The sequence below is a fragment of the Aspergillus bombycis genome, assembly GCF_001792695.1.
Source record: "Aspergillus bombycis strain NRRL26010 chromosome Unknown contig00055, whole genome shotgun sequence".
In the NCBI taxonomy this organism is placed as follows: domain Eukaryota; kingdom Fungi; phylum Ascomycota; class Eurotiomycetes; order Eurotiales; family Aspergillaceae; genus Aspergillus; species Aspergillus bombycis.
The window spans coordinates 1-26467 of NW_019170057.1; the positions used below are offsets into that span (position 1 = coordinate 1).

The window sequence follows — 26467 nt, forward strand, 5'->3', positions numbered from 1 at the left end:
CCCCAAAACACCCTTCTAACCAACCCACAGCGTCCCCAAGCCCTGGCACTCCGTAGTCGCCTACGAAGCCATCAACCTCTTCGCCTTCCTCTTTAACTGCGTCGGCAAAGCCCTCCCCACCGTAGCCACCGCAACGCTCTACATCTCACTCATCTCCTTCACCGTGATCCTCATCACCGTACCCGCGGCCGCACCCACGCACGCCAACGCCCAGTTCGTCTTCACCAACTTCGTTAACTCGACTGGCTGGCCCTCCGACGGCCTCGCCTTCCTGGTCGGCCTCATCAACCCCAACTGGGTCTTCGCCTGCCTCGACTCCGCCACCCACCTGGCCGAAGAAGTCTCACGTCCCGAACGCTCCATCCCCATCGCCATCCTCTCCACCGTCGCCATCGGCTTCATCACCTCCTGGTTCTACTGCATCGCCATGTTCTTCAGCGTCCACGACCTGGCCCTAATCACCTCCACGCCCACCGGCGTCCCCATCCTCGCCCTCTTCCACCAAGCCCTGCAAAGCAAACCCGGCGCAATAGCCCTCGAATCCCTAATCCTAGTCACAGGGATCGGCTGCCAAATCGCCTGCCACACATGGCAGTCCCGGCTCTGCTGGTCCTTCGCCCGCGATAACGGCCTCCCCTTCTCCCGCTTTCTGGCCAAGATCCACCCCGTCCTCGACGTCCCCTTCAACGCCCACGTCGTCAGCTGCACCGTCGTCTCATTACTAGGCCTCCTCTACCTCGGCTCCTCCACCGCGTTCAATAGCATGGTCTCGGCGTGTATCGTTCTGCTGTACTCCAGCTATGTCGTGCCCGTGATCGCCCTGCTCTACAAGGGCAGGCGGAATATCCCCCATGGACCTTTTGGTTGGGGAAGGTCGGGTGGTTCTGTAACTGGGTGGTGTTATTTTGGACCGCCTTTTGTTTGGTCGTTTATTCGTTTCCGAGCGTTTATCCGGTTACTCCTGGCAGTACGTTTCTTTTCTGTTCTTTGTCTTTTTAGGGGGAGTCTTTTGTGGGGGGTGGGTTGGGTTGAATTGTGTTGTGGAATGTACTAACGAGAATACAGATATGAATTATGTTTGTGTGGTGTATGCCGTTGTCGGCGCGATTATTGCGGCCGATTGGGTGGCCAGGGGGAAGAGGCGGTTTAGGGGTCAGGATACGAGACATCTGGAGGTGGAGGGGGAGGATTATGCTGATTAATGGGATTGCATTTTGCTTTTACTTGTTGGATTCTTAAGGTAAGGGTGTTGGATGCACGGTGTTGTATTAGATATTAAGTAAGTTCGGATTTCATATTCACAGAACAAAAAGCGTATAATACATAATCCTCGACTCCAGTACGTTATTTCACATGGTGTGCGTCGAATATCCCTGGATCTTTCGTTGTCTTGGGATCGTATATACCATTCGAGTATGTTTGGTTCTGCTACTCGCCGAGGGGTATCAAAGGAGGAACATGCTTAGAGCAAGCTTAGATGTACTCCCAGGCAGCGACGGATCCGTTGGAAGGCGCAGCAACGGCGGAGAAGCCGAGGCAGTCCCGGACGTGCCGGTGGGGACGGTGGCGTTGCTGGAGGCAGCGAAGACCTGCCACTTGGGGTTACCGGGCACGATGGTGCTGTTGGTGGTGGGGCAGGCCATGAAGCCGTTCTTGTAGGTCCAGCTGCCGAGGGTGCCGTTCTTGCCAGCCTTGTAGGCGAAGCCCTCAGTCGAGGAGCCGGGGGGAGTGTAGCCGGAGTGTGGGGTGGTGAAGGAGAGAGCGCCCTTGGGGTCGACGTAGATGCTCTGGCCGCCGGGGACAGCGACGTTCTGGATTTCGAGTCAGTGGTTGTTTTATTGGTTGATACGGGATTGAGGAAGAACCTACCAGGTACTTGTCGCCCAGGAGAACAGTCTCCTTGCCCGGGGGGCAGGCACCCAGCTTCTCGACGTTCTCAGGGCAGTAGGTGGAGGCCTTTCCGCCGAGGTAGAAGTGGGAGCCGGCGGCGTTCAGGGTGAGGAAGTGGACGGGAGAGCCCGAACGAGCGGCGACGACACCGAAGGCATTGGGCTCATTGTGAGCCTTGGGGGCAGGGACGGAAGGGAGAGCAGAGACTGCGGCAAGGAGGGAGGAGATGGCGAGGAACTTCATGGTGACTGAATGGTATTGTTTTTGTTTATATCCGAAGTGGTTGGTCTTAACGATAGATGTTATAGATTTAGGAGATGATGGATAGGGAGGGGGTGGCAGGGAATTATTTATACGGGGACTTGGGATCTAGAAAATTCGGTCTTTCGTTATCATGGCTGCTACGCTAGGTGCATATTTTGCAGCGATAATTTTCGCATGTGGCCAGCATCTATGTGAGACAATACCCACATCGGACAGGAATTTGCCGTCAGAAACTGCGGTTAACAGCAATGATCGGCCCGATCGGCACGTCTGAAGGATATCGGCCGGCCCTGTGGGTAATCTCCGACGGATTATCACTGGCCACGACTCAGGGTCTTGACCGTTTCCCGGTGCGACTAGCGCGTGGCTGAGAGGGAAGGAAGAAGGGTCCTTGTGGAGGCATCTGTGGCTCCTCCATTGCCGATGATCTCATGTTTCACGGCTGTGCAGCCTGCTCTATATATATCTATCTTATGTGCAGAAATAAAGTTAATTACAACGTATGACGCTTACCGTACAAGGTAAAAACGAAGGGGCATCGGTTTCAGTACTTGCCGTGCAAGGGCAGATCCCGCGAGCTCTGGCCGACCCAGATTTGAAAGTCGCCGTCCGGCATGACCCAATTCTGTTGGCGAGTGCTCCAGTAACTGAGATCCTTGCGACTTAGGGTCATTTCAACCGTCTTCTTCTCGCCCGGCTCCAGAGCAACCTTGGTGAAGTTGCGGAGCACCCTGTCCGGAAATTCGACCCGCTCTTTGTCGCGCACAAAGGTCACCCTCTCCCCCTGGTCGTCTAGCGGCACCTCTATTAAGTCGCCATCTTCCACCACGTCCGATGGGAATGACACGTAGGCTTGGACCACGGTCTGGCCAGCGCGGGTGCCCGTGTTCGCCACTTGCACTTGTACTTTAGCCATTTTTTCATATAGCGACGGATTTCCACCAAGGCCACCACCGGCTTCAGACGGCCGTTGTGGCAAGTCGTAACCGTCGGGGTAGTGTGTATAATTTGCTGCGGCCGTACCGTCCAGCGATGGCAGATACGAATAGATGTACTTGGCCAGCGCGTGGAAACCTTCCGGGAACAGCACGTTTTCGTTTACGGGTGGACGAGTATCATACTCTGGCGGGGAAGCCTGGTCTTGCGGTCGCGACTTGGGCAGCCGGGACTTCCATTGCATCGACTTAATGGACAGCCTAGACAACTCGAAAGTGGTGTAGGAGAGACCGAAGCCGAACTCATATCGTGGCGTAATGTTAAATTTGTCAAAGTACCGGTAGTCAATGTACAGTGCGTCCAAGAAGTCAACTTGCGGTACCGTTGCATTGTTCTCATATAGCACTTGTGCCCCTGGTCCGTAGTCCTCCAGGCTCTTTCCAACCGTATACGGCAGTCGTCCGCTCGCGTCAACGTCGCCAAACAGGACATCCACTAGTGCATTGCCGCTTTCTTGACCGGGCAGATGGGCAAAGAGCACCGCATCCACGCCTGGGAGATCAATCCATGACTCCACGACGACCGGACCAACGGCGTGAACAATCGCCACTGTCGGGCCCCGACAGCTTTTAGCTACAGCTTGAATCAGGGTGTCGCCTCCCTTCTGCAAGAATAAATCGTAACGATCACCGTGAATGCCCCCAGCAGAGATATATCCCTCGCCGGAGTTTGCGTTGGCGAACACGAGGCACAAGTCTTTATCTTGGACATCCACTGGCATCACCATATTCTGCAGATATGGAGTTATCTCGACGTCGGCTTCCCAGGCATCCTGCAAAGCCTCCAGGGGACTCACAAGGAAAGGAAATTCCACTGTCCCACTGCCCCAACCCGACGCCAATGTGCCCTGACTGCATCCACGATCAGGGCACGCATTCGGTCCTAAGGCCGGGCCAGCATCGTCACCGTAGATTCCAATGCGGTAAGGACTAGGGGGGTTACGAGACAGCGGCAGGGTGTTATTGTTATTCTTCACGAGGACGATGCCTTCTGCTGCTACTTTTCTCGCGATGTCCCCGTGTCCTGCGCCAGCATCCACGTACTTGTTCACAACACCCCATCCTCCAGCCAGATCGTTTGCCTCGGCACTAGCGTGTTGCCACCAACCGGTTTGGTCATCCGTCCACGAGGAAAAGTTGGGACCGCCCTCACCGTCTGGCGATGGCCGTTCCCATTGGTCCTGTCCGAGATGGTACCATGCCGCCACGATACGAGTCACCATGTCGTTCAGTCGCTCCATGGGGACCGACGTGTTCAGCACAGCACGCGTCAGTTCGCTGCCCCACAGGGACTTTCCGTCCGCCCAGTGCAAGCCGTCGCCGGGCATGCTCATGTCGAGCCCACCCAATGCGCTGTTGATGCCCGATCGCTGAGCCAGCCAGTCGGACTGCACAAAGCCTTGGAACCCCAGCTCGTCCTTGAGGATACCGTTCAGGAGTTTGCTGTTTTCGCAGGCGTGGCTGTTGTTCACCATCTGGTATGCGCACATGACGCTGGCGACGTCCGCGCGGATACTCTCCGCAAAAGGCCATGCAAACACCTCGTGCAAGGCACGATCGCCAACGTTAGATGACAGCGCGGTCGGAATTCCCCACTCAAAGGGTTGTCGAAAGTGTTCCTGCTCGTTCATCACGAAGTGTTTGGCGGTAGCCATGACGCCATTGCTCTGAATGCCCTTAATCGTCTCCGCCGCAGCAACTCCTTGCAGCACGGGGTCAGAACCGAAAGCCTCCCAGTTTCGTCCACCTGCGGGCATCATTCCGAGAGGTCCCATTGACGGTCCGAGAAGGACATTGACGCCCTTCAAGCGTGCCTCCAACCCCAGCGCAATCCCTCGTTCCCGGATTAGGTCGCGATTCCAGGTGGCTCCCGTAGTCAAACCAGGCGGAAAGGCTGAAATGTGATCCGCGTATCGTATTCCCATCGGTCCGTCTTGTAAACATAGGGAGGGGAAGTGAACGGATTCGGCCGGCCCTACGCATGTAAGTAAACGGTTGGGCACACAAGGGTATACCAAAGACATACCCGTATTACCCACACAGAGGCCCATTTTCCAACCGGTCCCAGTCGTGATATTCACCTTGTCGATGAGGGTCATGCTGCCAACCAACAACGCCGCTTTCTGATAATCCGCTTCCCATTCCTTTAAGGTCCCGCCCCGCGGAGTAGGAAACCATGATTCCGCCGGAATCATTGACTATGACTTGTCAGCACACCCCGCCTTACCTCCCGCGATCATTTTATAGACGACAGTAAGACAACATACATAATCCAAGTCCTCCCCAACCTGCCTCGACCTCGCAAGGCTCAGGAATATCAACACCAGGAGGACCAAGACCACCACGACGCCGATCAATACGCGCCACCAATATTTCGAGTAATAGACCGTCTGCCAACCTGTCCGACGACCGCCTGTCCGTTGTAGTAAGCCCTGGCTCTGGCCCCTTTTTACCCCGACCCCGTATCCGTCCGAATCGTCGTCATCGTCATCCTCTATGTCATATTGTCGACTTGCCGAGAGCAACTCCTGCTCTGCCTCGGTTATACTGTCCAGATACGCTTCGACGTCGCCAGACTTTCGCACGACGGGCACATAGGCGGCGGCGGCGGCTTGATTACTGCGGGCTCCGTTGCGATCTACACGACGGAGTTTAATGTCGGAGTCGTCCTCGCCCTCCGATGGGTCGGAGAAGGGAAGGGAGTCGGCATCCGAGCCATATTCTTTATCGTGGAGCTCTTCGGGGATCGATTCGTGCAATGGAGTGTACCGCTGAGAGCTCTTGGCGGACGATGGTGTGTCCCGGAAAGGGGGAGGCGGCATGATGTTTACGCGCGAGGAAGCATGGATAAACGAGTCTAAGAAGAAAAAAAGGAAGCCGGCGTTGACGGGTCGTCAGTGCTTCACCTCCACACGTTCGAGGAAAAGGAGAAATGCCGTGCAGTGTGTAAAACCAGAAATAGTAATGATTGTTCAGTGCCACCAAACGGCCCAGACCCGGAATGGGCCAATCAGAGGGCGGCCAGGTCGGAGCTTACGCCATGAGGGCCGATCCGCTTGGTCCGTTTCATTGCGACGTGTCATTGTATTAGACGAAGATGTCGCATTGTCAGGTATTCTTGTGGAAAGTATCACGAAAGTATTGGGGAAAAGAGGAAGAGAGAAGCCGGGGAAAGCAGTTACAAGCGTCGGAGGCATCACGCTTACTCCTTTGGGTCATCCGCAGCCTTACTTATTTTGTCCTAGTGTGGGCTAATTGGGTCTGGTGCATGTTGGACCCTGAATACTAACAACTACTACTAGTGACTACTATGCCCATTGTATCTTAGACCGTCGTCGAGCAAGACCTGGAGATCTCCTTCAGAAGCAATTGATCCCGCGTTTCTTGCCGGTCTATGTTTGCCGACCTTTCTTTTCTTTTTGGATAACATGGTAGTGTTGTTGTTGAGCGCCCGTCATCTCTTCGAGGACCCTCCCCGGATCACCTCGCATCTGGGGATCCTTAACCTGTTTAGTTTGTTCTTGGGATTTCCTGATAGCTAATTGTCCGGCCTTTCGAGTTCTCTTCTCCGCCTGAGGTTTCTTGCCTCTTGCTATTTTTGAGCACGCCGAGCCACAGCACGAGCGATGACTGATGGCAACCTGCGCTCTTCTGTTGATTGCTTGCATGGGAGCTCAGCTTGACAAGAAAGCCTCAATTATCTTACCTGGATTGCTTGCGTTATTCGAACAGCCGAGTCGTGCGCGGCCTCAGCGATTCAACAACCCAAGCACTTCAACCAGATCCGGATGAGTGTCTATAACACAAATCACCATGACGCACTAAGCATCATCCGCCGTGGTTGGTGGACACCATCCAATCTGACCAGCCGGCCACTGCAGCCAGACCCGTTGTTGCGCATTGAAGGACCGGTAGATCTCACCCATCACATGTTCAGGCCAGCCCTCTACAAACCAATAAGAATTCAGCTGCTGCAGCAGGACCAGGAAGTGCGATAGTAGAAGCAAGGCAGGCCACTTTCGCTGTTGAAGATCAAACACAAACGCCTCGGGGAGCTGGTAAAGCCACTGGAATGTTTTAGCGCATCGCTCGCCCCTACCGACATCTATTTTCCTGTAAACATAATGAAAGGCGTTGGTTAGACAAGTGAGGACGTGTACGTATACAGCAGGCTGAATACCGTCACCGGCAGTATAGTATTCTGTCTCAATCAATCGCTCGCACTCTTTGAGGCGCACTTTCCATTCGGGCCACGAGTGTTCATGACATATCCGCGGGTTGCCGTGGAGCAATCTCTCTCTGGTTTCCGAACTGGGACTGGACACCGGGTCTATGTAGAAAAGGTCTCGCGACACTTCAGTTATAGATCGGATTCCTCGCAGTAGAGTCAGCCATTCGGCACAGTCGGAATCACCGAAGGCAAGATATTCCCCCTCTCGGGGTCCTTTGGCTAGCGAGCATAAGCAGATCAATACCGCGCTGCCATACACCGCGTGACATGTGCTTTCGTTTAGTCCAGCTATCGAGGCGCTCACTTGGGTGAGAGCAGTGTTATAGTGACGATCGCCTTCCAAGATGCGTCCATGTGGCGCACCCATGCCCGGCAACCGAGCCATATGGTAGCTCGCAAAGGCCAGAGCCAGATGCAAGATATAATGGAAGCGAAACCCTAATTCCGGGACAGCTACCTGGAGTGCATGCATTCCCGCGTCATCATCTGCCAAGGTCGGCGAGGTAACCGATAAATAATGATGGAACAGCTCTAGGTCAGTCGTGTTGAGCGGGAAAGTAGTCTTAGTAGGCGTAGGAGGGACCGCTACCTTGGCTGTCTCTTTCGTGGTCGTTGGTCGCCGCTGATATCTTCTTTTCGGTAATTTGAAATCCGTCTTGGAGGATGATATAAAGACAATGCTATGATGTGATGAGGGCGTTGTGAGTTCCACTCCAGGGGTTCTGATGGAACCTGTGGATGTTATTTCTGATGGAGCAGACTGTGGGATCGTGAAGTCGCAATCAACGTCGTGGCTAGTGCACTGCCCGCATGCCGGGTGGACTTCATCGCACTAGAGATTGTTAGTATATCTTTGGGAATCTATCTGGCAGTTGTCGTATTCGCATCCCACCCCACAGCCAGGATTCGGCACTCTTTAAGCACTTACTTTTATTCTGCGCCGCTTACAATTCCCACATCCGTTACGGGATTTCCGATGAGATCGGCGGGAACGTATTATCCGTTTGGAGTCCGCCCTCGCCTCCATCGTCTATAAGCAGGATACTTCACGGAAAAGGACTGGAGGGGAAGAATATTGTGAACAAGGCCCAGGGCTTGGAAAGGTTCACTTGTTGAAAAGTGTGGCAGCTCAGTCACAGTTGCGATGGGTCCACGATTCCATTTCGGGCATAGCCGCTACCGTACCCTAACATGTTTAAAGAGGTTGCCTGGTGCGCATACTAGTATACTTGGTAGATTCTTACTGCACACAAGCTCTTATTGACTCTGCTGCTATTGGTCCTTTTATTCAGAGATTGGTTGTCATGGATTGCACTGCACTCGATATTCAAGGCAGGCGCCTGGTGTATCATCATCTGGGAACGCAATGCAGGCGGAGATTTTCAAAAGAAGAAAATACTAGGCAGACAGGAATAATCCACAGAGAGAGCGCTTTTTCATCCCGATATTCGATTCACCAGCAGAACATGCCCCATCATCCCATACGTTATCATCCTTTAACCGGCCCATCTTCTGCACGACTCGCCGAGAATGAAAGACCAAAAGCAACGCCATCATGATCCACATAAGCATTGCATCAAAGACATACAGAAAGATCTCATGAGAAACCACAAACCTGCCACTTCCCTGCAGATATTCGAACTCCCGTACGACGCTTCGGACAAGCAGCAACACGGTCGCAATCTCAATAGCAACAAAGACACGCTCCCATGGATGTGTCACTGTGACAGCAAGGCCCGCCAACCGAAGCCTGTCATGTACATAGCCACAGGAGAGAATATGAAAGCGGCCACGGCGACAAGCTGTGTGAGCAGACCAACAACGGTCAGTGCCCTGCTTTCTGCCGTTTTACTCGGATCTCCTGATGTCATGAGCCCGGCGCCCATGAACTGGGTCAGGATACAAGCAATGTCGACGAACACGTAGGGCTTCGTCATCCAGCGTGGGCTAACCCAGGAGTGACGTTGCCTGTCCAGCGCAATGTGTTCGGCCGGCTGTCATGTAGATTGTGGCTGCTAGTAGCGGGGCCACGACAAGGAGGAGGATGGTTTGGAGGACGAAGGGACCTGTCCTGGCGGCGTCGCTGGCTGAGGCGGCGCGGCCGTAGTACCCGGAGCTTCGCCTGAGACTGGTCGAGGTTAAACACCGACTTTTGTGATATGCCGGGGGTATATATCAAAATCACGTACATATGCCGCCTAGGAGAAAGGAAATGAAGTGCCACGTGCGTAAGGAGATAAGACTATAGCCAATGTAGGCAACGGTCACGGCGCCAAAAAGAGCGACAAATACGAGTCCTGCGGCTTTATTAGGCTGATACTCATAGACAACAATCTGCGTGCCGTTGGCCACAGGCCGATAACCATGCTGGGTGCTCATGATCAAGGGTAATCGGAACATAGGTCAGAGAAGTTAGACATAGTATAGTCAATAGACATCGCCGATGCAATAATTGGTATATGGCGACAGTTTGCCTATATGCTGCAAATCAGCAGCAACCGTTCTCGTATAACATGCCATAACTTCCAATTCTAGAAATAAGCATAGAGCGAACGGGATACACGATCGTTCTCTGATGACGCTTAAGCTTAGACAAGTTATTCAACTCATTCTTAGGGCTTAATGGTGGGGTTACCGGATATGGAACTTATTCGTATTCGGGCTCTAGCAAACACTTTTCCCTTTCTGGCGAAGGGCCCGCTTCGACCCAAGCAGAGATATACTAGTAGTATCCGACAATAAAGATGGGTCTGTGAGAAAACAGTTCCAATAGTATGTATGAGGTCATGGGCAGTATCGATCTCCCTCAGGCAGACGCGTTCAAGCATAAATAGCCCCCTTATCCAATGGCGAATGCTTCAACCATCATCACCCATCATGCTCCATCTCTTCGCCCTAGTCCTGGCAGCTTGCCAGCTGAGCACCGCACTAGAATGCAAATGCGTAAGGAATCCCCTCTCTCACCACCACTCACGCATGGAAAATTCTTACACGGCCTAGTCACCATCTGAACCCTGCTGGCCATCCGACGCAGACTGGGCCTCCCTCGACGAGACAATCTCAGGTCACCTTATTCGCACCGTCCCCCTAGCTGCAGTATGCTACCAAACCGAGTCGGTCTATAACGCCGAAGCCTGCAATGCTGTTCTCGCGAATTGGACAAGCTCCGCGTTTCATTCTGCTGATCCGGCCAGTATCGATGACCCCATGTGGGCGAATAACAGCTGCAACCCCATCTATCCAAACGGAACCAGTCTCACAGGTAATACCCGGGCCGGCGAGAAGGGTTGTTCAATTGGCAGCTATCCCCCATATGTTGTCAACGCAACGGAGTCTGGGCATGTAAAAGCTGCGCTGAAGTTTGCTCGGCGGTGGAACCTGCGGCTGAATATCAAAAACACTGGACATGGTTCGGAAAGAAGGTACGTTTACTATAGTTTGTACATTGGGATATTCTATCTTGATACCTCCCTCTGCTTGCTGTCTGCTTCAGATTGGCTAACTTAACTTGCTTTAGTACGGCTCATGGAAGCTTATCGTGCGTGACGCTCGCCCATTTAATGAGGGAAATACACATGGTTAACGTTTCTTTTAGGATCTGGACCCATAACCTAAAGCAGATCCAATTCCATGAGACGTTCCAGCCTCAATCATGCGCGACTCAAATAGGAGTAAACGAAACTCAAATGGCAGTCACCCTCGGCGCAGGCGTGCAAGACGGAGAGCTATTCAAAGCGATGTCGAAGCACGACGCCATCGCAGTGGGCGGAACCAATGCTGTAAGAAACACAATCAGTCCTCCTCGGAGAGAACTCCAAGCTCACAAGAATGAACAGGATGTTGGTGTCGTGGGCTGGGCAACGGGTGGTGGCCATGGCCTGGCGACCGGCAATTACGGGATGGGCGCTGACAATATCATCGAGGCGGTCATCGTCACGCCTGGAGGTGAAGTGGCAATGGCTAATGCTTGCCAAAATGAAGATCTCTTCTGGGCCATCCGCGGAGGCGGTGGAGGGACATTTGGGGTTATTCTGAGTGTTACCCTGAAAGCGTACCCAATGCCATCGGTGACCCTCATCGATCTGTCAATGACAGCCAAGAATGGGACTCGTTCTTCGAGCTGGTATAGATTTGTTGCCCGGGCCCACGGGTACCTGGACCTCTTGCAGGAAGCCGGCGTTCATGGGTACTATACGATGGGTGGAGACTCTCTGGCACTGCAGGGTGCTTTGCTCCTCTATGACGCTACGAATGGAACAGTGGATGAGCTTCTTGCACCCATGCGAAGGTTCTTTGCTGCCTCCAATGCAACAGCTACCTCGAACCTCACGCCGGTTGCAACATTGCCGTGGTATGACCTGGTCAAGATGATGCCCGCTATCGAATCAGTAGGCACGAAGCAAAGCGCCAGAGCATCGCGGTTTATCCCTCAGAGGGTAGTCAGAGATGATATTGAATTATTTGCTGAGACTCTAGAGGCGATCTCCTCGGGGCCTGTGAACGTGAGTAATTACCTTCCACTCCGCTTTTGTGAAGACTTTCAGCTGAGACGACAACCACATAGGATGGAGTCTCGACTCCTTCGATCTCTGGAACCATGACCGGCAGCAGGACGCCCGTCGACAATGCTCTTAACCCTGCCTGGCGAGACGCTGTTGTGCATATCATCACGTCGCAAAGCTGGGACGAATCCCTACCTCCCCCTGTGGCTGACCAGGTAGTCCATAATATGACGTACCAGAAAGGTTATGCTTTGCGACAGCTGGCGCCTGATACAGGTGCTTACTTCAATGAGGTGAGACGACCAGGTGTCTATCTACTAGAGTATGCATTTGTCGCTGATGAGTATATTCCTTATGTAGGCCAACGCAAACGAGCCGAATTGGCAGTGGTCCTTTTTCGGCTCTGGCTATGCCAGACTCCAGGCGATTAAGCAGAAGTATGATCCAGAGGGTCTGCTCTGGTGTCGTCATTGTGTAGGAAGTGAGGGATGGACGGAGCAGGAGGATGGGAGGCTCTGCCGCGCGTTTTAAAGGGCCATCGGGTTAAGAGGATAACGTTTCAAGTTGTTCTGATTCATCCTCATCGTTGATTATAAATTTTATCTGCTGTTAGCGGTGTACTCGTACAATCATAATCGTGACGCTAGATGTAGATGGCTTAGTTCAACGGCCCTAAGGAACAAGGCCCGAAGATGCTCTGTATCGCTTCAATAGCATGATAGACTTTTGGTACCTCGAATTCTTACCTTAGACCGCTTCTAAGCCGCTGCTTTGGGTCAGACTCTTGAATGATAAAGTAAACAATATTATTTATACCGTGAAACCTGCTGTCCAAAATGACTGCTAAAACTCAATAAATGCGTACCCTTCCACTACGCTAGTGCTAGTATGAGTACTAAGTCATTAACCCATCATTCAGACTAGGCATTTCTAATATCTAATTACTCGTTCCTTTTCATATTGTTCATTTTAATTATGTGATTGAACTAGGTCCTAAAACTATCATACTGGTAGGTTTCACCCAGAGAGGGCATGACGAACAACACTGATGCAGATAACCCTGATGCTCATTTGGAACTAGACAAAGGAAATTAAAAAAAAAATCAAATGCTCCATGGTATAGTCATACAAATCATAACGCAATTACAGCTTGGACACCTGGCCCGCTGAGGAAATCTCGTTGTACAACAAGCTGGTCAAGAAATCCGCATAATCCTCGCCCGTCACCTGGCCGGCGAAGTAGCGGGCTGCCAACTGGTACTTGTTGCCCTTGGGGCCCTTCTCCGCCAGGCTGTCGGCCTGCTCCTTCAACAAGCGCAGCGCATAGGCCTTGTCGACCTTCTTGCCCTCGGATGTGATGACGCCGTGGTGGGTCCATTGCCAGAGCTGACTACGAGACACTTCGGCGGTGGCAGCGTCCTCCTATTCGGGGTTAGTCTGATATTCCTTACGGGCCTGTAGAAAAGGGGAAGGAAACGCACCATCAGGTAGTTGATCGGAATACAGCCGACTCCACGGAGCCAGCCTTCCATGTACGAAAGACCGATGTTCAGGTTCTTCCGGATGCCCTCCTCGGTGATCTTGCCAGGCACGTTGGTGTTCAAGAGATCGTTGGCGGTAACATGGGCGTCCTCACGGCGCACGAAGAGCTGGTTGGGAGTGGGCATGTGCTTGTTGAATACGTCGGAGGCGATCGCGGCGAGAGCCGGGTGCGCCACCCAGGTACCGTCGTGACCAGCACGAACCTCACGCAGCTTGTCGGCGCGCACACTCTCCATAGCCTTGTCGTTGGCAGCCTGATTGTCCTTGATGGGGATCTGAGCGGCCATACCACCCTGTTTCAATTAGCATGCTTTGCGCATGGATTGGCGTACTGGGGATGCTTACCATAGCGTGAACTCCACGACGGTGGCAGGTCTTGATCAACAGTCTCACATAGGCATCCATGAAGGGCACAGTCATGGTGACGTCCGAGCGATCGGGAAGGACAAAGTTGGGGTGCTTGCGGAATTTCTTGATGAAGGAGAAGATGTAGTCCCAGCGACCGCAGTTCAGTCCCGAGCTGTGTTCACGGAGTTCGTAGATGATCTCATCCATCTCGAAGGCCGCGCTGATGGTCTCAATCAAGACCGTACCACGGATGGTTCCGCGGGGCATGCCGATGTAGTCCTGAGCCAGGTTGAAGACGTCGTTCCACAGTCTGGCCTCCAGGTGGGACTCCATCTTGGGAAGATAGAAGTAAGGCCCGAACCCGCGAGCCACCAGCTCCTTGGCGTTGTGGAAGAAGTAGAGACCGAAGTCGAACAAACTACCGGAGATCGGCTCTCCGTTGACGGTGAAGTGCTTCTCGTCCAGGTGCCAGCCACGGGCACGGGCGATCAAAGTCGGGAGGGTGCGGTCGGTGCGCAGCTTGTATTCCTTGCTGCCCTGCTTGAAGTCGATCTGGCGACGGATGGCATCGTACAGGTTGACCTGACCGTTAATCATGTTCTCCCAGGTCGGGGCGCTCGAGTCTGTGTCCACCACCGTCAGCGTTTCTTCCACCAGGAGGTCCCCGCGAAGAACATACCCTCAAAATCCGCCATGTAGGTCCACACATCGGCGTTCAGCGCATTCACCACCATCTTCCGGTCCGTGGGGCCGGTAATTTCAACACGACGGTCGACGAGACCGGGCGCGGGAGGAGCACCCTTCCAGGCGTCATTCTCACGGATGTGCTTGGTCTCTGGGAGGAAGTCGAGGAGGTGACCCTTGTCAAGCTCGGCCTGGCGATCGATACGGCGCTGGAGAAGAGCTTTACGGGTTGGGTTGAAGGTGCGGTGGAGGATGGCCAGGAAGGCGCACGCTTCCTTGGTGAGGATCTTGCGGGCGTCGTTGGGGATGGCGCCCAGGATGGCGACATCCTTGAGCTGCACGTCGATTTGACTCATGATGGCAATCCTTGTTCTTGTCTCAGGATGTAGCTAACGAACAAGTGTACGAAGACAAATTGGAAACAGACAAAGAGAAGAAATAGGAAGCGTCCGAGGTACGACCAACGGGTATATAAGTACAATCGGCTGGAGCAATGGAGCAGCACTACGTCAGAACCATGGACAACCGCGGCTGATGGGAACTCTGGGTTCAACCTGATAGGCAGGAGCTACATTGTGAACGGTAACGCAGGGTATTGTAATTCAGCATGCTCCAGAAGCTCTGAATTGCCCTTCGATTCTGAATGGACCTGCGATGGGCCCGGAACCAGTCAGTGGCCCCCGTCGCATATCGATATCGGCGTGGATGAGCGGAAACTTCCTAATCGGGATGCCGTTTGGGAGCTTCCAGCGCCATCCCGTGACTTTGCCGCGGAGAGTCGGTATTGTGACTGGTAATACCGATACGCGACCAGGCCTGTCCGTCGCTCTCGGCCGACATTCCCCACGTCCGATTCGATCCCCTCACCCGGGGGCCGCCGTATACCGATAAGCTCTTTATCAATATTAGAACACACGATGACTACAACTCGATACTTATATCCGCCTCGCTACTGCGACCGGGCAGGAATCGACGTGATGTGCTAATTCGACGGCCATCCGTTCGTACCAAGTCCCAGTCGATCATGACCACGACGGTACGGTTTGATACAGTTTTCGACGCTACTCACTTGTTCGCAGGAACTGCCGAGGGATAAGGATAATAGACTCCCCGCACATCCGAGTCTTCCACTCACAACCGCGGCCCTCCCGAGCGTCACCATGATTTGTTGCAACCACGAAAAGCAAGTCTGGCCTCAGGCGACCGATTGATTCCGATGTGGTCACGCTCCGATAAGATAACCTAATTGCCCCAACGCTACTGGTTCGCAACGGTGGAAATTATAGATCTTTTGGTTCGGTCTATCAACGCGAGGGGTAACAGGGCGACAACCGGATCAGAAATCAAAGTGCGAGGGAGTAGTTCTCAACTATACGGCTATACTGTTATCCTACGGAGTAACCTGTGTTTGGGACTGCAATGGATTGTTGGTCCCTTCGCCTAACTGGAGAGAATGGCATGTGATCCTCCTGAGCATGTGATGTTGTAGCTTGTGAATCATCATCTTCACCAGATCCCGGTTGTCGGGAGTCCAAGCATCGGGATGACACGGGCAGTCAGATACTGCGGTGCTCTGGTTGATCTAAAAGTCTACCCGAGATTTCTGAGCTCTGCAGAGCACAGACAACGCTAAATGAATTCATTGGTATCTAATAACTCCATGTCATATCCGCCAGCCGGGGCTAAGTCTAGACCGTTTCAATATATCGCCGCACCTCCCTAGAGACTGGTCAGTACACCACGAAGACTAGATCAATGCAAACGCTCAAACATACCAATCGGTGACGGCCTCTTCCCACAGGCGCACTTCATGTTCCCGGGTGCCGCCAAAATGGTCGACGAAAGCATCCCCAAACACCTCCCGTGCGACACTGCCCTTGCGCGTAAACGCGGCGACAGCTTCCTTGAGGGACTTGGCCAGACGCACCCCCTGGTCGCTCCCACCCCCCATCTCCTCACCTTTAGATAGCGGGGGCACTGGGATCTCCAGCTTCTTCTCCACGCCCCGCCATCCCAATGCGACAATAGCCGCCATGACATAATGCGGATTGGCATCTGCTCCGGGAACTCGCACTTCTAGCCGGGTGGCCTTCGGGCTGCCTGTCGGCGGTGTAATCAATCGAATAGAGGCCGCCCGATGCTCCAGGCCCCACGAAACCGTGACGGGGGCCCAGAAATTCTCCACAAGCCGTTTGTAAGAGTTGACGGTCGGCGCAAACATAGGCATAATATCCGGGAGACCTGTGAGAACGCCCGCTAAGAAGTATCTGCCCAAGTCGGAGAGATAGGCGACATCGGGGTAGGGTGGAGATGGGTCTGGGGTATCGCGCAGAAAAGCATTCTTTCCATCACTGGTAACGAGCGAGATATGCATGTGGCCACTATTACCAGGCAATCCCTGTCGGGGTTTTGCCATGAAAGTGGGTGTGATACCGTGCTTGGTTCCAATCGATTTGACGACATACCTGTGTCGCAGTTAATATGGCTCAGATCGGTCCTATGAATGGCTTACTTGAATAGTCCTGCTTTATCTGCCATCTCCTTGGCTTCTCCGAATTGTAGCGCCTGACAACGTCAGCATTGGTGGGTTCCACCCCCGGGTAGAGTACTCACAGCTTCAAACACACCGGGCCCACTTTCTGTATGCCATCCTTCAATGTCGCATTTAAATTGCTCGCACGCATCGAAAATGCCATAATAATAATCCTGATTATGAATAGGGCGGGTTAAACTGTATCCGAACATTCCCTCGGTTAGGGAAGGTAATGCTTCAACGGGATTCTCTCTCAAAAAGGTCGCCGTGGAAGACGCGCTGCGCTCGGGAGATGGATGTGATTCCGGTACACGAAATTGATAAAATTCATACTCCGCTGAAGGAAGTCAGCATGTCCATATCTCAAAGGAGGATGCGGCGAGTTTGCGCACCCCCTGCCATCGCCCGATACCCGGCCGCCTCAGCCTTGCCAAGTGCGGTCTTCACCAGACCTCGAGGGCATGCACACACGGGCTCCCGAGTATCGGGATCGTGAAAGCTAACGAGGAAGAACGGGACGTTGTTCTCCCAGGGAATGCGACGGAAGCTGCTCAGGTCTGGAATGGCAACAATATCCCGATAGCCGTTCTCCTTGTTACTGATGGCCAACTCCTTGAAATATGTCTGATCGTGCATGTCCCACCCGAATATCACTGAGCAGAATCCAAAGCCTTCCGACACGATCGAAAGGAACTTTTTCTTGGAGACGAGCTTCCCGCGAAGCATCCCATCGACATCCACGCCGGCTAACTTGACCCGGGTATCTTGTTGCAGGACCTCGGCGACATTGTCGAGTGTGACTTCGGGGGAAGACATGGAGCCCATATTGGTGCTAGCAGCGAAGCGATGTCAGTTCGAATTTAAGAATGGAAATAGTGGGAAGGCATGAACCTACAATCAAGGGAGAGTCACGGTTCAAGAAGGGTGCGGGCGGCGGAGCGAAGGAGCCACAGCGGGTCATCTGTTATCGGCGCCTTATCGTCAGCGGATCAAATGACCGCCCAGGAGACAAATTGTGTCCTTCCCCCTTGTCCATTTGCATTTTAATAATGTTTGTTCGTATGGAAGTGCCCAGTATGACCGGAAAGTCTGGTCGGGACATTGAGCTCTTCATCAGTGTCGTTCTGGAAGGAAGATGACACCAGGAAAATCCTCTACTCTTCCGTCCCTCGTTATCAGTTTATCGAGTCACTTGATGTCACTTGATTCCACGGTTTCCACCATAGCTTAGATAATAACAATAACGGTGCCCCGCGTTTTGTGGTGTGTTGTCACCGGCTGCTTCTTCAATTGATAGAAACCTATCCTTTGCGAACCAATATTGACTCGTTCTACTCAACTAACCATAGTCGAATTGGGACTGTAACCTGTTGTCCACCAAGTTATCACCCACCCTAAACGTGAGTCTTGCATCTCGTTGATGACATCATCCTGGAGTCCGTTCTTCCCGCCGAGGATAACCACTCACTGATCATTGCTTGCCGGCAGGAATACGACACAATGGCTACTTCAGTGGGCCGTCTTCAAGGCAAGAATGCTATAATTACTGGCGCTGCAGGGTGAGTTCCCTGAAGGCAATTCCTTTCAGCGACGTACTAATATAGTGCAGAGGAATCGGTCTCGAGACTAGTATCCTCTTCGCCCGCGAAGGTGCCAACGTCCTCATGGCGGACATCTCTGCCTCTGCCCTCGAGAAAGCTCTCACCAAAGTGAAGGAGGTTGTTCCCAATGCCGCACGAGTCGAAACCTTCAAGTGTGATGTTTCCAAGGAGTCCGAGGTACAAGCGATGGTAGAGTCTCAAGACAGCTGGGGCGGAACCGACGTGATCTTCAATAACGCGGGTATTATGCACGCCGACGATGCTGATGCCGTGGACACGCCAGAGAAGATTTGGGATTTGACACAGAACATCAACATGAAGGGGGTATGGTTTGGATGCAAGCATGCCGTACTCAGTCTCCGTCGTCACAAGAAGACTAAGGGTAGCATTATCAACACTGCTAGTGTAGTTGCCTTAGTGGGCAGTGCCACTCCTCAGCTGGCGTACACTGCCAGCAAGGGCGCGGTGCTGGCCCTGACCCGTGAACTGGCCATTGTGCATGCTCGGGAGGGCTTCCGCTTCAATGCACTGTGCCCCGCCCCGCTAAAGTACGTTTTGCATTAGCATGGAGCTTGACTGATCATTATGTTGACGGTGACAGTACCCCGCTCCTGCAAGACTGGCTGGGCGATGATAAGCCTAAGCGGTTCCGTCGTGAGGTGCACTTCCCGACCGGACGATTCGGTGAGGCCATTGAACAGGCGCATGCAGTTGTTTTCCTTGCCAGCGACGAAAGCAGCTTCGTCAACGGTCACGATTTTGTTGTTGACGGTGGAATGTCCAAGGTACGTGATTTTGAGATTACGAACTTGCTGAGGAGGGTAGCTGATTGCATGACAGGCATACGTCACCCCCGAGGGCCCAGCTACCCCTGCTCCTAAGAACTTGGCCCACTAGATCCGCATGTTTCTGCTTATATCATACTTGTCGAGGAAGGTCTTTATTTTCTAATGGCAGATGCAATAGAAGATCTATTTAATACCTCCAGCCAGCCCATAGTGTAGCAGGCATCGTCTATTCCGGACCTCATGAAGTCGAAATTACCTGCCGCTAGCCTACTCAGTCATCCTAAACATACTAGGGCAGTGAAGCCCAAGATCCATATCGCAGATCGCGGTGACATATTTCATAATACAGACCTAGTACGTACACTACACTGGTGTGCAGCCCCTTGCCACAAAAGCCTTTTTGACTATATGCATTTGAGATCAAATTAGGTATTATCATTCAACTCAATCTGAAATGTCGCACCTTAGTTGCCTTTCTACTTGTATTCTCAAGCTGAGTGAAGTCCGGAATCTATGCCACCTCGGCTTCAATGATCATCTCATACTCTTGAGGGTCAGGCCAAAAGTTGATAATCTTGAAGCCAGCATCGGTTAACAGCTTCTCCCACGCACCTTGCGTCCGTTCGGAAGCCGACAGTAACGACATCATCTCCACGTCCATTGTGGTTTGGCTGATGCTTGCTCCTATTGGCGGAAGAACGATGTCGTAGATGAGGAGCTTGGAGTAGCCCTTTACCATTGCATTTCTGGTGTTCACAAGCAGTTGCTTCGCTTTGTCATCTGGCCAGTCATGGAGAACGGCGTGCAGATAGTAAGCACGGCTCCCTGCGGTTCTGGTTTCAGTAGGGCACACCTGCATTTCTAGTCCAGAGTGTCTCTCACCTTTCACAGGCTGGGGGAAGAAAAAGTCATGAGCCATAGCTGTGATCTTCTCATCGAGCCGAACAGTGGCAATCACCTCGGGAAGGTCTTGCAAAACGAGCGATCCAGCAGGGATGTCCGGATGCTTGGCAAGGACGTGGGATATGTCCGTCCCGGTGTTTCCACCAAGATCAACCACGAATGGAGAGCCATCGTCCAGCTTGGCACCATCGAGTAGGGCGGTGGTATCGTAAACCTTAGTCCATGGGGTCTTCCATGCTGTCCAGGCTTCCATATGGCCGGTGAAAGCGTCAAAATACGCGGGACTTTTCTGCAATCGCCCGAAGAAGGTAAGGCCGTCCGGATCAACGCCCGTGTAATTATTCAGATCAACGTCCGTAGGCTCCTTATAAGAGATCTTGGCCAGATAGGCCGGCAAGTTATGGCCAGCCGCAATATATTGATATGTTCTGGTCAACGCGTCAGAACAGCATATGGACCGATGACCGGACAGGCATGCTTACGCTGCTTGAAGCGAGGCACGAACTTTGGTACTCTCGTCACCGATAGCGTACGAGAACGCAGTCGGTTTGAATGTGTCTTCTGCAGTTTCCTCAACTACGTTGAAGGCTGCTAGCAAGCGGAAGAGCCGACCTGTACGCCTCCAGTGAGCCTTATGGAATCATGCTAACATGAGGTTCAAGGCTTACGCAGCAGGTTTGTATCAACGGTGGGGGTGGTGAACTCTACCAACTCGTGGATAGTCTTCTCACCCCCTCCAGCACTTGTCCAGGACTTCCAAAGACCCACGTTAATGCATGTTTGCAGAGCGGCAAAGACAACAGGGTGTTCAAAGCAGAAGCCCCAGGCGCGCTCATAGGGCGTTTCCACTCGAGCAAGCAGTCGACGGGCTGCAGCGCGCACTTGTAGGCGTTCCACTTCGTTTCCGCCAAAGGCCTCAGGCTTAACTGCATCTAGAGCAGCAATGGTTTCTAGGATCTGAGACCGCATGTTGACCTTTCTGATTTGGATTTCGGGGTACCAAGGAAGGAATATATGATCAAGTTGCACCAGGCCCGGCGGACGAGGTGGGCGACGGTATATATGGGCCGACGGTTCCCATTTCGCTAGCAGCGCTAGGGCCAAGTGTCGAATCTCTGATGAAGCCAGCGGGGTGAACCCCTCAGCACTAACGACCAATGCCCCACAAGAGTTCAAGATTTCCTGCGTCTGAACCGTTAGTACGGAAAATAATTGGAAACCTTCGTCGTTAGATAGGTTAAGAGAGCTCGCAGGATCATCGTTTTGTACACTTCCCAAGGACGGCCCAATGTGCTAATGTATGTGGTTAAGCCCATTCAGGAAAGATCGCTGCATGTATGGGCCACGCCACCACCAGTCTAGGCACCGATGGCAACATGCAGGGGGTCAGTTCGCCGGATCGCCTGGGCCGCTCTGTCACTCGGGTCCTGAGTAATTATGTTCATCCTGCAACGCTACGGTGCACCTATGCCGATTTCTTGGCGTTCTTTGACTTTAGATCGGCAGCGGAAAACGATGTCGCCCGCAGTACAGGTCATATCCCCTTTCATACTAATACATTAGAGGCCGCCATGCTCAGATCCTGGCGTACTTTGGCTGAGGAGCAGTAGCAGCAAGATGGTGTCGCTCAATCTACAGGTCATAATCCCTTCCATACTAATACTACACGAATGGCCGCATCGTCTCGTCTTGGGGAGGAAACTTTTCTTCCTTCTCTCACCCCAATGACCTTTCTTTCACTCTTATTTGTGAATCTACTGTGGCCATCTTCGACATGAGCGCATACGGAGGTTTAGGGCCCATGACCAATGCGGTCCTTTGGGTAGAGGTCGTGATTTTTGCTGTCTTCGTAGGGCTAAGGCTCTATACGCGAAAACACATTCTGAATTCGATCGGCCTTGATGATTATATGGTCGTACTTGCATTGGTGAGGGACCAAACCGGAATACCCAGCTACTTGGGCGAAGGCTGACGTGCGGCAGATACTTCACATCCTTTACACCATTTTTGTCAGCATAGGAACCCACTACGGCGTAGGGCAACTGTTTGCGGATGTCGGCGATCCAGTTACCTATTCCAAAGCTACCATGTATGAAGTGTTCAGCCAGGTGGCTGGTATCATGGTCATTGGGGTTGGTAAATGGGCCGTTGGCACCTTCCTCCTACGAATTGTGCGCAATAAAATTCAGATTTATTTTATCTGGGGTTGTCTTGCGATCACCACCATTATCACGCTGTTCGCCAGCATCACCGTTGTGATACAGTGTTTTCCAGTCCAAAAGACTTGGAACCCAACTCTGGAAGGAACCTGCTGGCTCGACTTTTCCAAGGTGGGCTACACGGTTGGATGTGAGTGCTGCATGATCTTGCCCTTAACGTGGGTTCATGAATGAAAAAGCCTAACCCTCGTTCCAGCGTGGTTCGTCGCTGCGGACTTCTCCTTTGCGATTCTTCCATGGTTCATTGTCTGGGATCTCAACATGAAGCAAAAGGAGAAGATCACCGTTGCCTGCGGTCTCAGTCTTGGAATCTTGTAAGCCTGGAAAGCCCCGCTGCTTTGGACCCATGTCTGACATGAAGACTCCAGCGCTGGAGTATGTGGTATCGTTCGCACCGTGGCTCTGGCCGGCCTGAACGCATCCGAATACATCTGTACGTTCTCTTCGTCCCGTTCAGGATGGTAGAGCTGACCCAACTCGAAGATGATACCGTGCCAATGCTCATCTGGTCCGCAACCGAAAGTTGCGTTACGATCATGTGCTCGACGATTCCCGTCCTCCGTCCTCTCTACGTTCGCATTAGGTACGGCACAAAGGACGAAGGCAGCTCTGGCAACACTTCCTACAAACTACCATTGTACGGTAGCGGTCGCAAGTACGGTAGACTTTCGAAATCCGGTCTTGACCCTTCCACCGTTGAAACGATTGGCGGTTCCCTCCGGGCACCTGCTGGAAACTACAACACCAGCAACGTTAGCAACGAGCATATCCTTGGGGACGTTACAGGCATCGAAAGGACGGACGAGATTTCCGTTAGCTATGAACAAGTCGAGAAGAAAGTCTAGGAAACGGCTCACGCTGTCGAGTACGCCGATCCATGCCTGCTTGTCAATCTGGGCCGAAGGGAGAGCAACCTGACGTAGGGTATCCGAGGGTCGAGTATGGTTGATTGGTGGAGGGGACTCACTCGATCCAAACCTAGTTATGTAGGTAACTTAGCTGATAACTACGATGTGTCAGTCCTCCCAGACAAGCTTCCGAAGGTCCCTAGTAAATCCTTCGCCCTCCATAGATTTCCCAAGTTCATTGCATGAGGCGTGGATCGCCGCTAGGGAATTTCTCCTAGGCTCGTGGTCATTTTCACCAAAAAATGGATAATGCACAGGAATATTCTCCGTATTCCTCCCAATTGATTGCGGAATAATTGGCAGAGGAGTATTTATCCGCCGGTGCAGACTCCTTCGCGATCGAGTAGACCTCAGGAAAAGCCCGGAAAAGAGCCGAAAGCCGATTAGGTCCAACACATGTTATGGAATTCCCCTCCAGGCGAAACGAAGTTTTTTTTTTAGTCCATGCATCACAATCGGATTTACTATTCTCCCTCCTCCCCAGTAGATCTATCACACGAAGATTCCCAAACATTACCAACGACATCGTTAGTGCTCACTAGACGACTCCATAACGAAACAACCCTGTGTCAGGTTACACTAGATCGTCCACGGAATCATTATTCAACCAGAAACTATATCCATTAGTGGTGTGTGGGTGTAGGGCGTGGCTTCCAAGCGTCCCGCGGGCTTGGGCCTTGGGACGGCATTCTAAGTTCCAACACACCATTTTTAGGTCTGTGGCTTCCGGAGGAAGACTTCCGGGGAAGCCATCTAAGGCTGAGAAAATAGTCTATGGCTAGCTCGGGCCTGTCATAAAGCATATCTGGCTGGGATTAGGGCTCGCTAGATCAAGCAAGGGGGCACGGGTGTGCCAACCGAGATTGATTACGGTGAGATAGATACAAACTCTGAGGTCTGTGCTTCAGGAGTCATTTACAGAGTACATTAAGTTCAATGGGGGGGGTTTGAATCAGGGGTACTTTTGACGTGGGGGAAAGAAATAACCAGAACGAATATGAGAATATGAAGGGTTGTGGGAAAAAACATATATCTCGCTAGGATACTCACAAAGCTTACTTTTGATATGTCAATAGAGCTGTCGATCCCATCCCTGACCAACTGATTACTTAGCTGGTGTGTAGGGGTCAGAAAGCAACTGGGATTCTACATTTCCATTCCGATACCCAATCATGGCGTCTTTCAGGGGGCTTTACTGTGGCCTTTGTTTTTTGTTGGGACTAACCTGATCACATGACCGGATGTGATGTCTCCTGCCTCAGGCTGAGACCGTAAGACATCGCTGATTAATATACTTGAGCTGCGCAACTAGTTAACTAGTTAGTTACGGGGTCATACAATATTAATCAAAGCTGACGTTGTGTAGCCAATGGTCTTATAGGTAAATTATGTTTATATCATACCGATATGATTTAACACACGTTTTGACCAAAAGCCTAACAGCTTAAGAGTCAGCACAGCGTTGCCCAAGGACGCGCTTGTAACTCCGAGCCCTACAGGATTTGTGGCGCTCGGGCGTGTGGAGCAGAGTGGACACAAACAACGAATAACGCATTCCTTGCAATTGTGCGTTTTCAGCACAGCTGTTAATTCCAGCATCTGTTAAATCCGATGCTGCCAGTGCGTCAAGCTTCCAGCTTTAAACAAGGGTGGAGCCCTACACCCGGCACGGTTCCAATGATCGCTTCGGTATGAATCCACTCGGTGCACACCGAAGACTGGAACCAACCGGACTGGAGCCAATGACGAAATGCTCGCCTCGTCAGCCATGAGGTCATGAATGGATTTGTTTTCGTGCTGGGCTTTAAAATATGGTGTCACCCCGGAATGGAATTCCAACTACACAAGCATTGCTATTCGCTCGCACTCTGAACCCATCATCACAGTTAGCAGAATGTCCTCCGGCGTATCCTTCAAAACAAGCAACGGCGTCACCATCCCCGGTGTCGGCTTCGGCACCTTCGCTAACGAAGGCTCCAAAGGCGAGACTTACAAGGCCGTGCGCCACGCGCTGAAAGTCGGCTACCGACACCTCGAGTGTGCCTGGTTCTATGCCAATGAGGACGAGGTGGGACAGGCGATTCAAGATTTCCTGAAAGAGAACCCGTCCGTGAAGCGGGAGGATCTGTTCGTTACGACGAAGGTGTGGAACCATCTGCATCGGTATGACGACGTGCTGTGGTCGGTGGAGGATTCGTTGAAGAACCTGCAATTGGACTACGTGGATCTGTATCTGGTGCATTGGCCCATTGCTGCCGAGAAGGACGAGAATCATCAGCCGAAGCTGGGACCGGATGGAAAGGTACGGTAATCACGATATCCAGACTTCCCCGATAATGTTACTAACAGTATGAATGAATAGTACATCATCCTTCAGGAATTGACAAAAAATCCCGAAGAAACCTGGCGTGCGATGGAGAAGATCTACGAATCCGGCAAAGCCCGCGCCATCGGCGTGTCCAACTGGCGTATCGAAGGTCTTGAGCATCTCAACAAGATTGCCAAGGTGAAGCCTCAAGTTAACCAGATCGAGGTGCACCCCTTCCTGCCTAACACCGAGCTCGTCAACTACTGCCAGAAGAACGGCATCGTGGTTGAGGCGTATTCGCCCCTTGGGTCTCAGAATCAGGTCCCGAGGACGGGCGAGAAGGTGTCGGAGAACCCGACGTTGAATGCGATTGCCAAGCAGAAGGGCTCTACTTTGGCGCAGATTCTGATCGCCTGGGGCTTGAAGAGAGGCTATGTGGTTCTGCCGAAGAGCTCGAACCCGGCGAGAATTGAGTCGAACTTCAAATCGGTCGAGTTGTCGGATGAGGAGTTTAAGGCTATTAATGATGTTGCCGAGGGAAGGCATTTCCGATTTGTGAACATGAAGGACACCTTTGGTTATGATAATTGGCCTGAGGAGGCGTGAAGAATGGGTTCAATAAAAGTAATATAGTTTTTAGACATTTAGCAACGAACATTGATGATTATTTGACTTGTGCTGACTTGGTAAATGGGTTGGGGAGCCTTTTCCATGCTATTCTGTTGACCTGTGTCCTGGCTGTTACGGGTTT

General features: G+C 52.4%; 11 protein-coding genes across 11 annotated transcripts; 5 read left to right on the forward strand and 6 right to left on the reverse strand.

Moving 5' to 3' along the window:
- Nucleotides 1-31: 31 nt before the first annotated feature.
- On the forward strand, nt 32-1202 carry ABOM_006919 (choline transport protein; the record flags this gene model as incomplete). The annotated part of the gene is made up of 2 exons (XM_022534048.1): nt 32-863; nt 1066-1202. Coding segments are annotated over 2 exons (969 nt in total), but the record flags the coding sequence as incomplete, so codon positions are not given.
- A 243-nt stretch (nt 1203-1445) lies between these two features.
- On the reverse strand, nt 1446-2133 carry ABOM_006920 (putative IgE-binding protein; the record flags this gene model as incomplete). Its single annotated transcript, XM_022534049.1, has 2 exons — nt 1446-1811; nt 1870-2133. 2 exons carry the CDS (start codon nt 2131-2133, stop codon nt 1446-1448), a joined length of 630 nt encoding a protein of 209 aa, XP_022388154.1.
- A 565-nt stretch (nt 2134-2698) lies between these two features.
- ABOM_006921 (beta-glucosidase) lies at nt 2699-5971 on the reverse strand (the record flags this gene model as incomplete). The annotated part of the gene is made up of 3 exons (XM_022534050.1): nt 2699-5124; nt 5176-5347; nt 5417-5971. 3 exons carry the CDS (start codon nt 5969-5971, stop codon nt 2699-2701), a joined length of 3153 nt encoding a protein of 1050 aa, XP_022388155.1.
- Nucleotides 5972-6970: 999 nt separating this feature from the next.
- ABOM_006922 (C6 transcription factor) lies at nt 6971-9759 on the reverse strand (the record flags this gene model as incomplete). Its single annotated transcript, XM_022534051.1, has 4 exons — nt 6971-8212; nt 8866-9182; nt 9333-9508; nt 9566-9759. The coding sequence occupies 4 exons, from the start codon at nt 9757-9759 to the stop codon at nt 6971-6973; spliced, it is 1929 nt and encodes a 642-aa protein (XP_022388152.1).
- Nucleotides 9760-10257: 498 nt separating this feature from the next.
- On the forward strand, nt 10258-12413 carry ABOM_006923 (FAD-dependent oxidoreductase; the record flags this gene model as incomplete). Its single annotated transcript, XM_022534052.1, has 7 exons — nt 10258-10323; nt 10381-10802; nt 10898-10918; nt 10976-11159; nt 11217-11882; nt 11945-12175; nt 12243-12413. 7 exons carry the CDS (start codon nt 10258-10260, stop codon nt 12411-12413), a joined length of 1761 nt encoding a protein of 586 aa, XP_022388153.1.
- A 612-nt stretch (nt 12414-13025) lies between these two features.
- ABOM_006924 (malate synthase) lies at nt 13026-14812 on the reverse strand (the record flags this gene model as incomplete). Its single annotated transcript, XM_022534053.1, has 4 exons — nt 13026-13304; nt 13364-13717; nt 13770-14395; nt 14452-14812. 4 exons carry the CDS (start codon nt 14810-14812, stop codon nt 13026-13028), a joined length of 1620 nt encoding a protein of 539 aa, XP_022388150.1.
- A 1332-nt stretch (nt 14813-16144) lies between these two features.
- On the reverse strand, nt 16145-17814 carry ABOM_006925 (glutamine synthetase family protein; the record flags this gene model as incomplete). The annotated part of the gene is made up of 5 exons (XM_022534054.1): nt 16145-16175; nt 16232-16921; nt 16969-17021; nt 17070-17326; nt 17382-17814. The coding sequence occupies 5 exons, from the start codon at nt 17812-17814 to the stop codon at nt 16145-16147; spliced, it is 1464 nt and encodes a 487-aa protein (XP_022388151.1).
- Nucleotides 17815-18489: 675 nt separating this feature from the next.
- On the forward strand, nt 18490-19487 carry ABOM_006926 (putative short-chain dehydrogenase/reductase family protein; the record flags this gene model as incomplete). The annotated part of the gene is made up of 4 exons (XM_022534055.1): nt 18490-18548; nt 18599-19138; nt 19192-19375; nt 19431-19487. The coding sequence occupies 4 exons, from the start codon at nt 18490-18492 to the stop codon at nt 19485-19487; spliced, it is 840 nt and encodes a 279-aa protein (XP_022388148.1).
- A 402-nt stretch (nt 19488-19889) lies between these two features.
- Nucleotides 19890-21250, reverse strand: ABOM_006927 (O-methyltransferase; the record flags this gene model as incomplete). Its single annotated transcript, XM_022534056.1, has 3 exons — nt 19890-20709; nt 20764-20893; nt 20950-21250. The coding sequence occupies 3 exons, from the start codon at nt 21248-21250 to the stop codon at nt 19890-19892; spliced, it is 1251 nt and encodes a 416-aa protein (XP_022388149.1).
- Nucleotides 21251-22055: 805 nt separating this feature from the next.
- Nucleotides 22056-23345, forward strand: ABOM_006928 (uncharacterized protein; the record flags this gene model as incomplete). Its single annotated transcript, XM_022534057.1, has 5 exons — nt 22056-22208; nt 22264-22630; nt 22697-22814; nt 22869-22933; nt 22984-23345. The coding sequence occupies 5 exons, from the start codon at nt 22056-22058 to the stop codon at nt 23343-23345; spliced, it is 1065 nt and encodes a 354-aa protein (XP_022388146.1).
- Nucleotides 23346-25302: 1957 nt separating this feature from the next.
- Nucleotides 25303-26322, forward strand: ABOM_006929 (reductase-like protein; the record flags this gene model as incomplete). Its single annotated transcript, XM_022534058.1, has 2 exons — nt 25303-25710; nt 25771-26322. 2 exons carry the CDS (start codon nt 25303-25305, stop codon nt 26320-26322), a joined length of 960 nt encoding a protein of 319 aa, XP_022388147.1.
- Nucleotides 26323-26467: the final 145 nt, after the last annotated feature.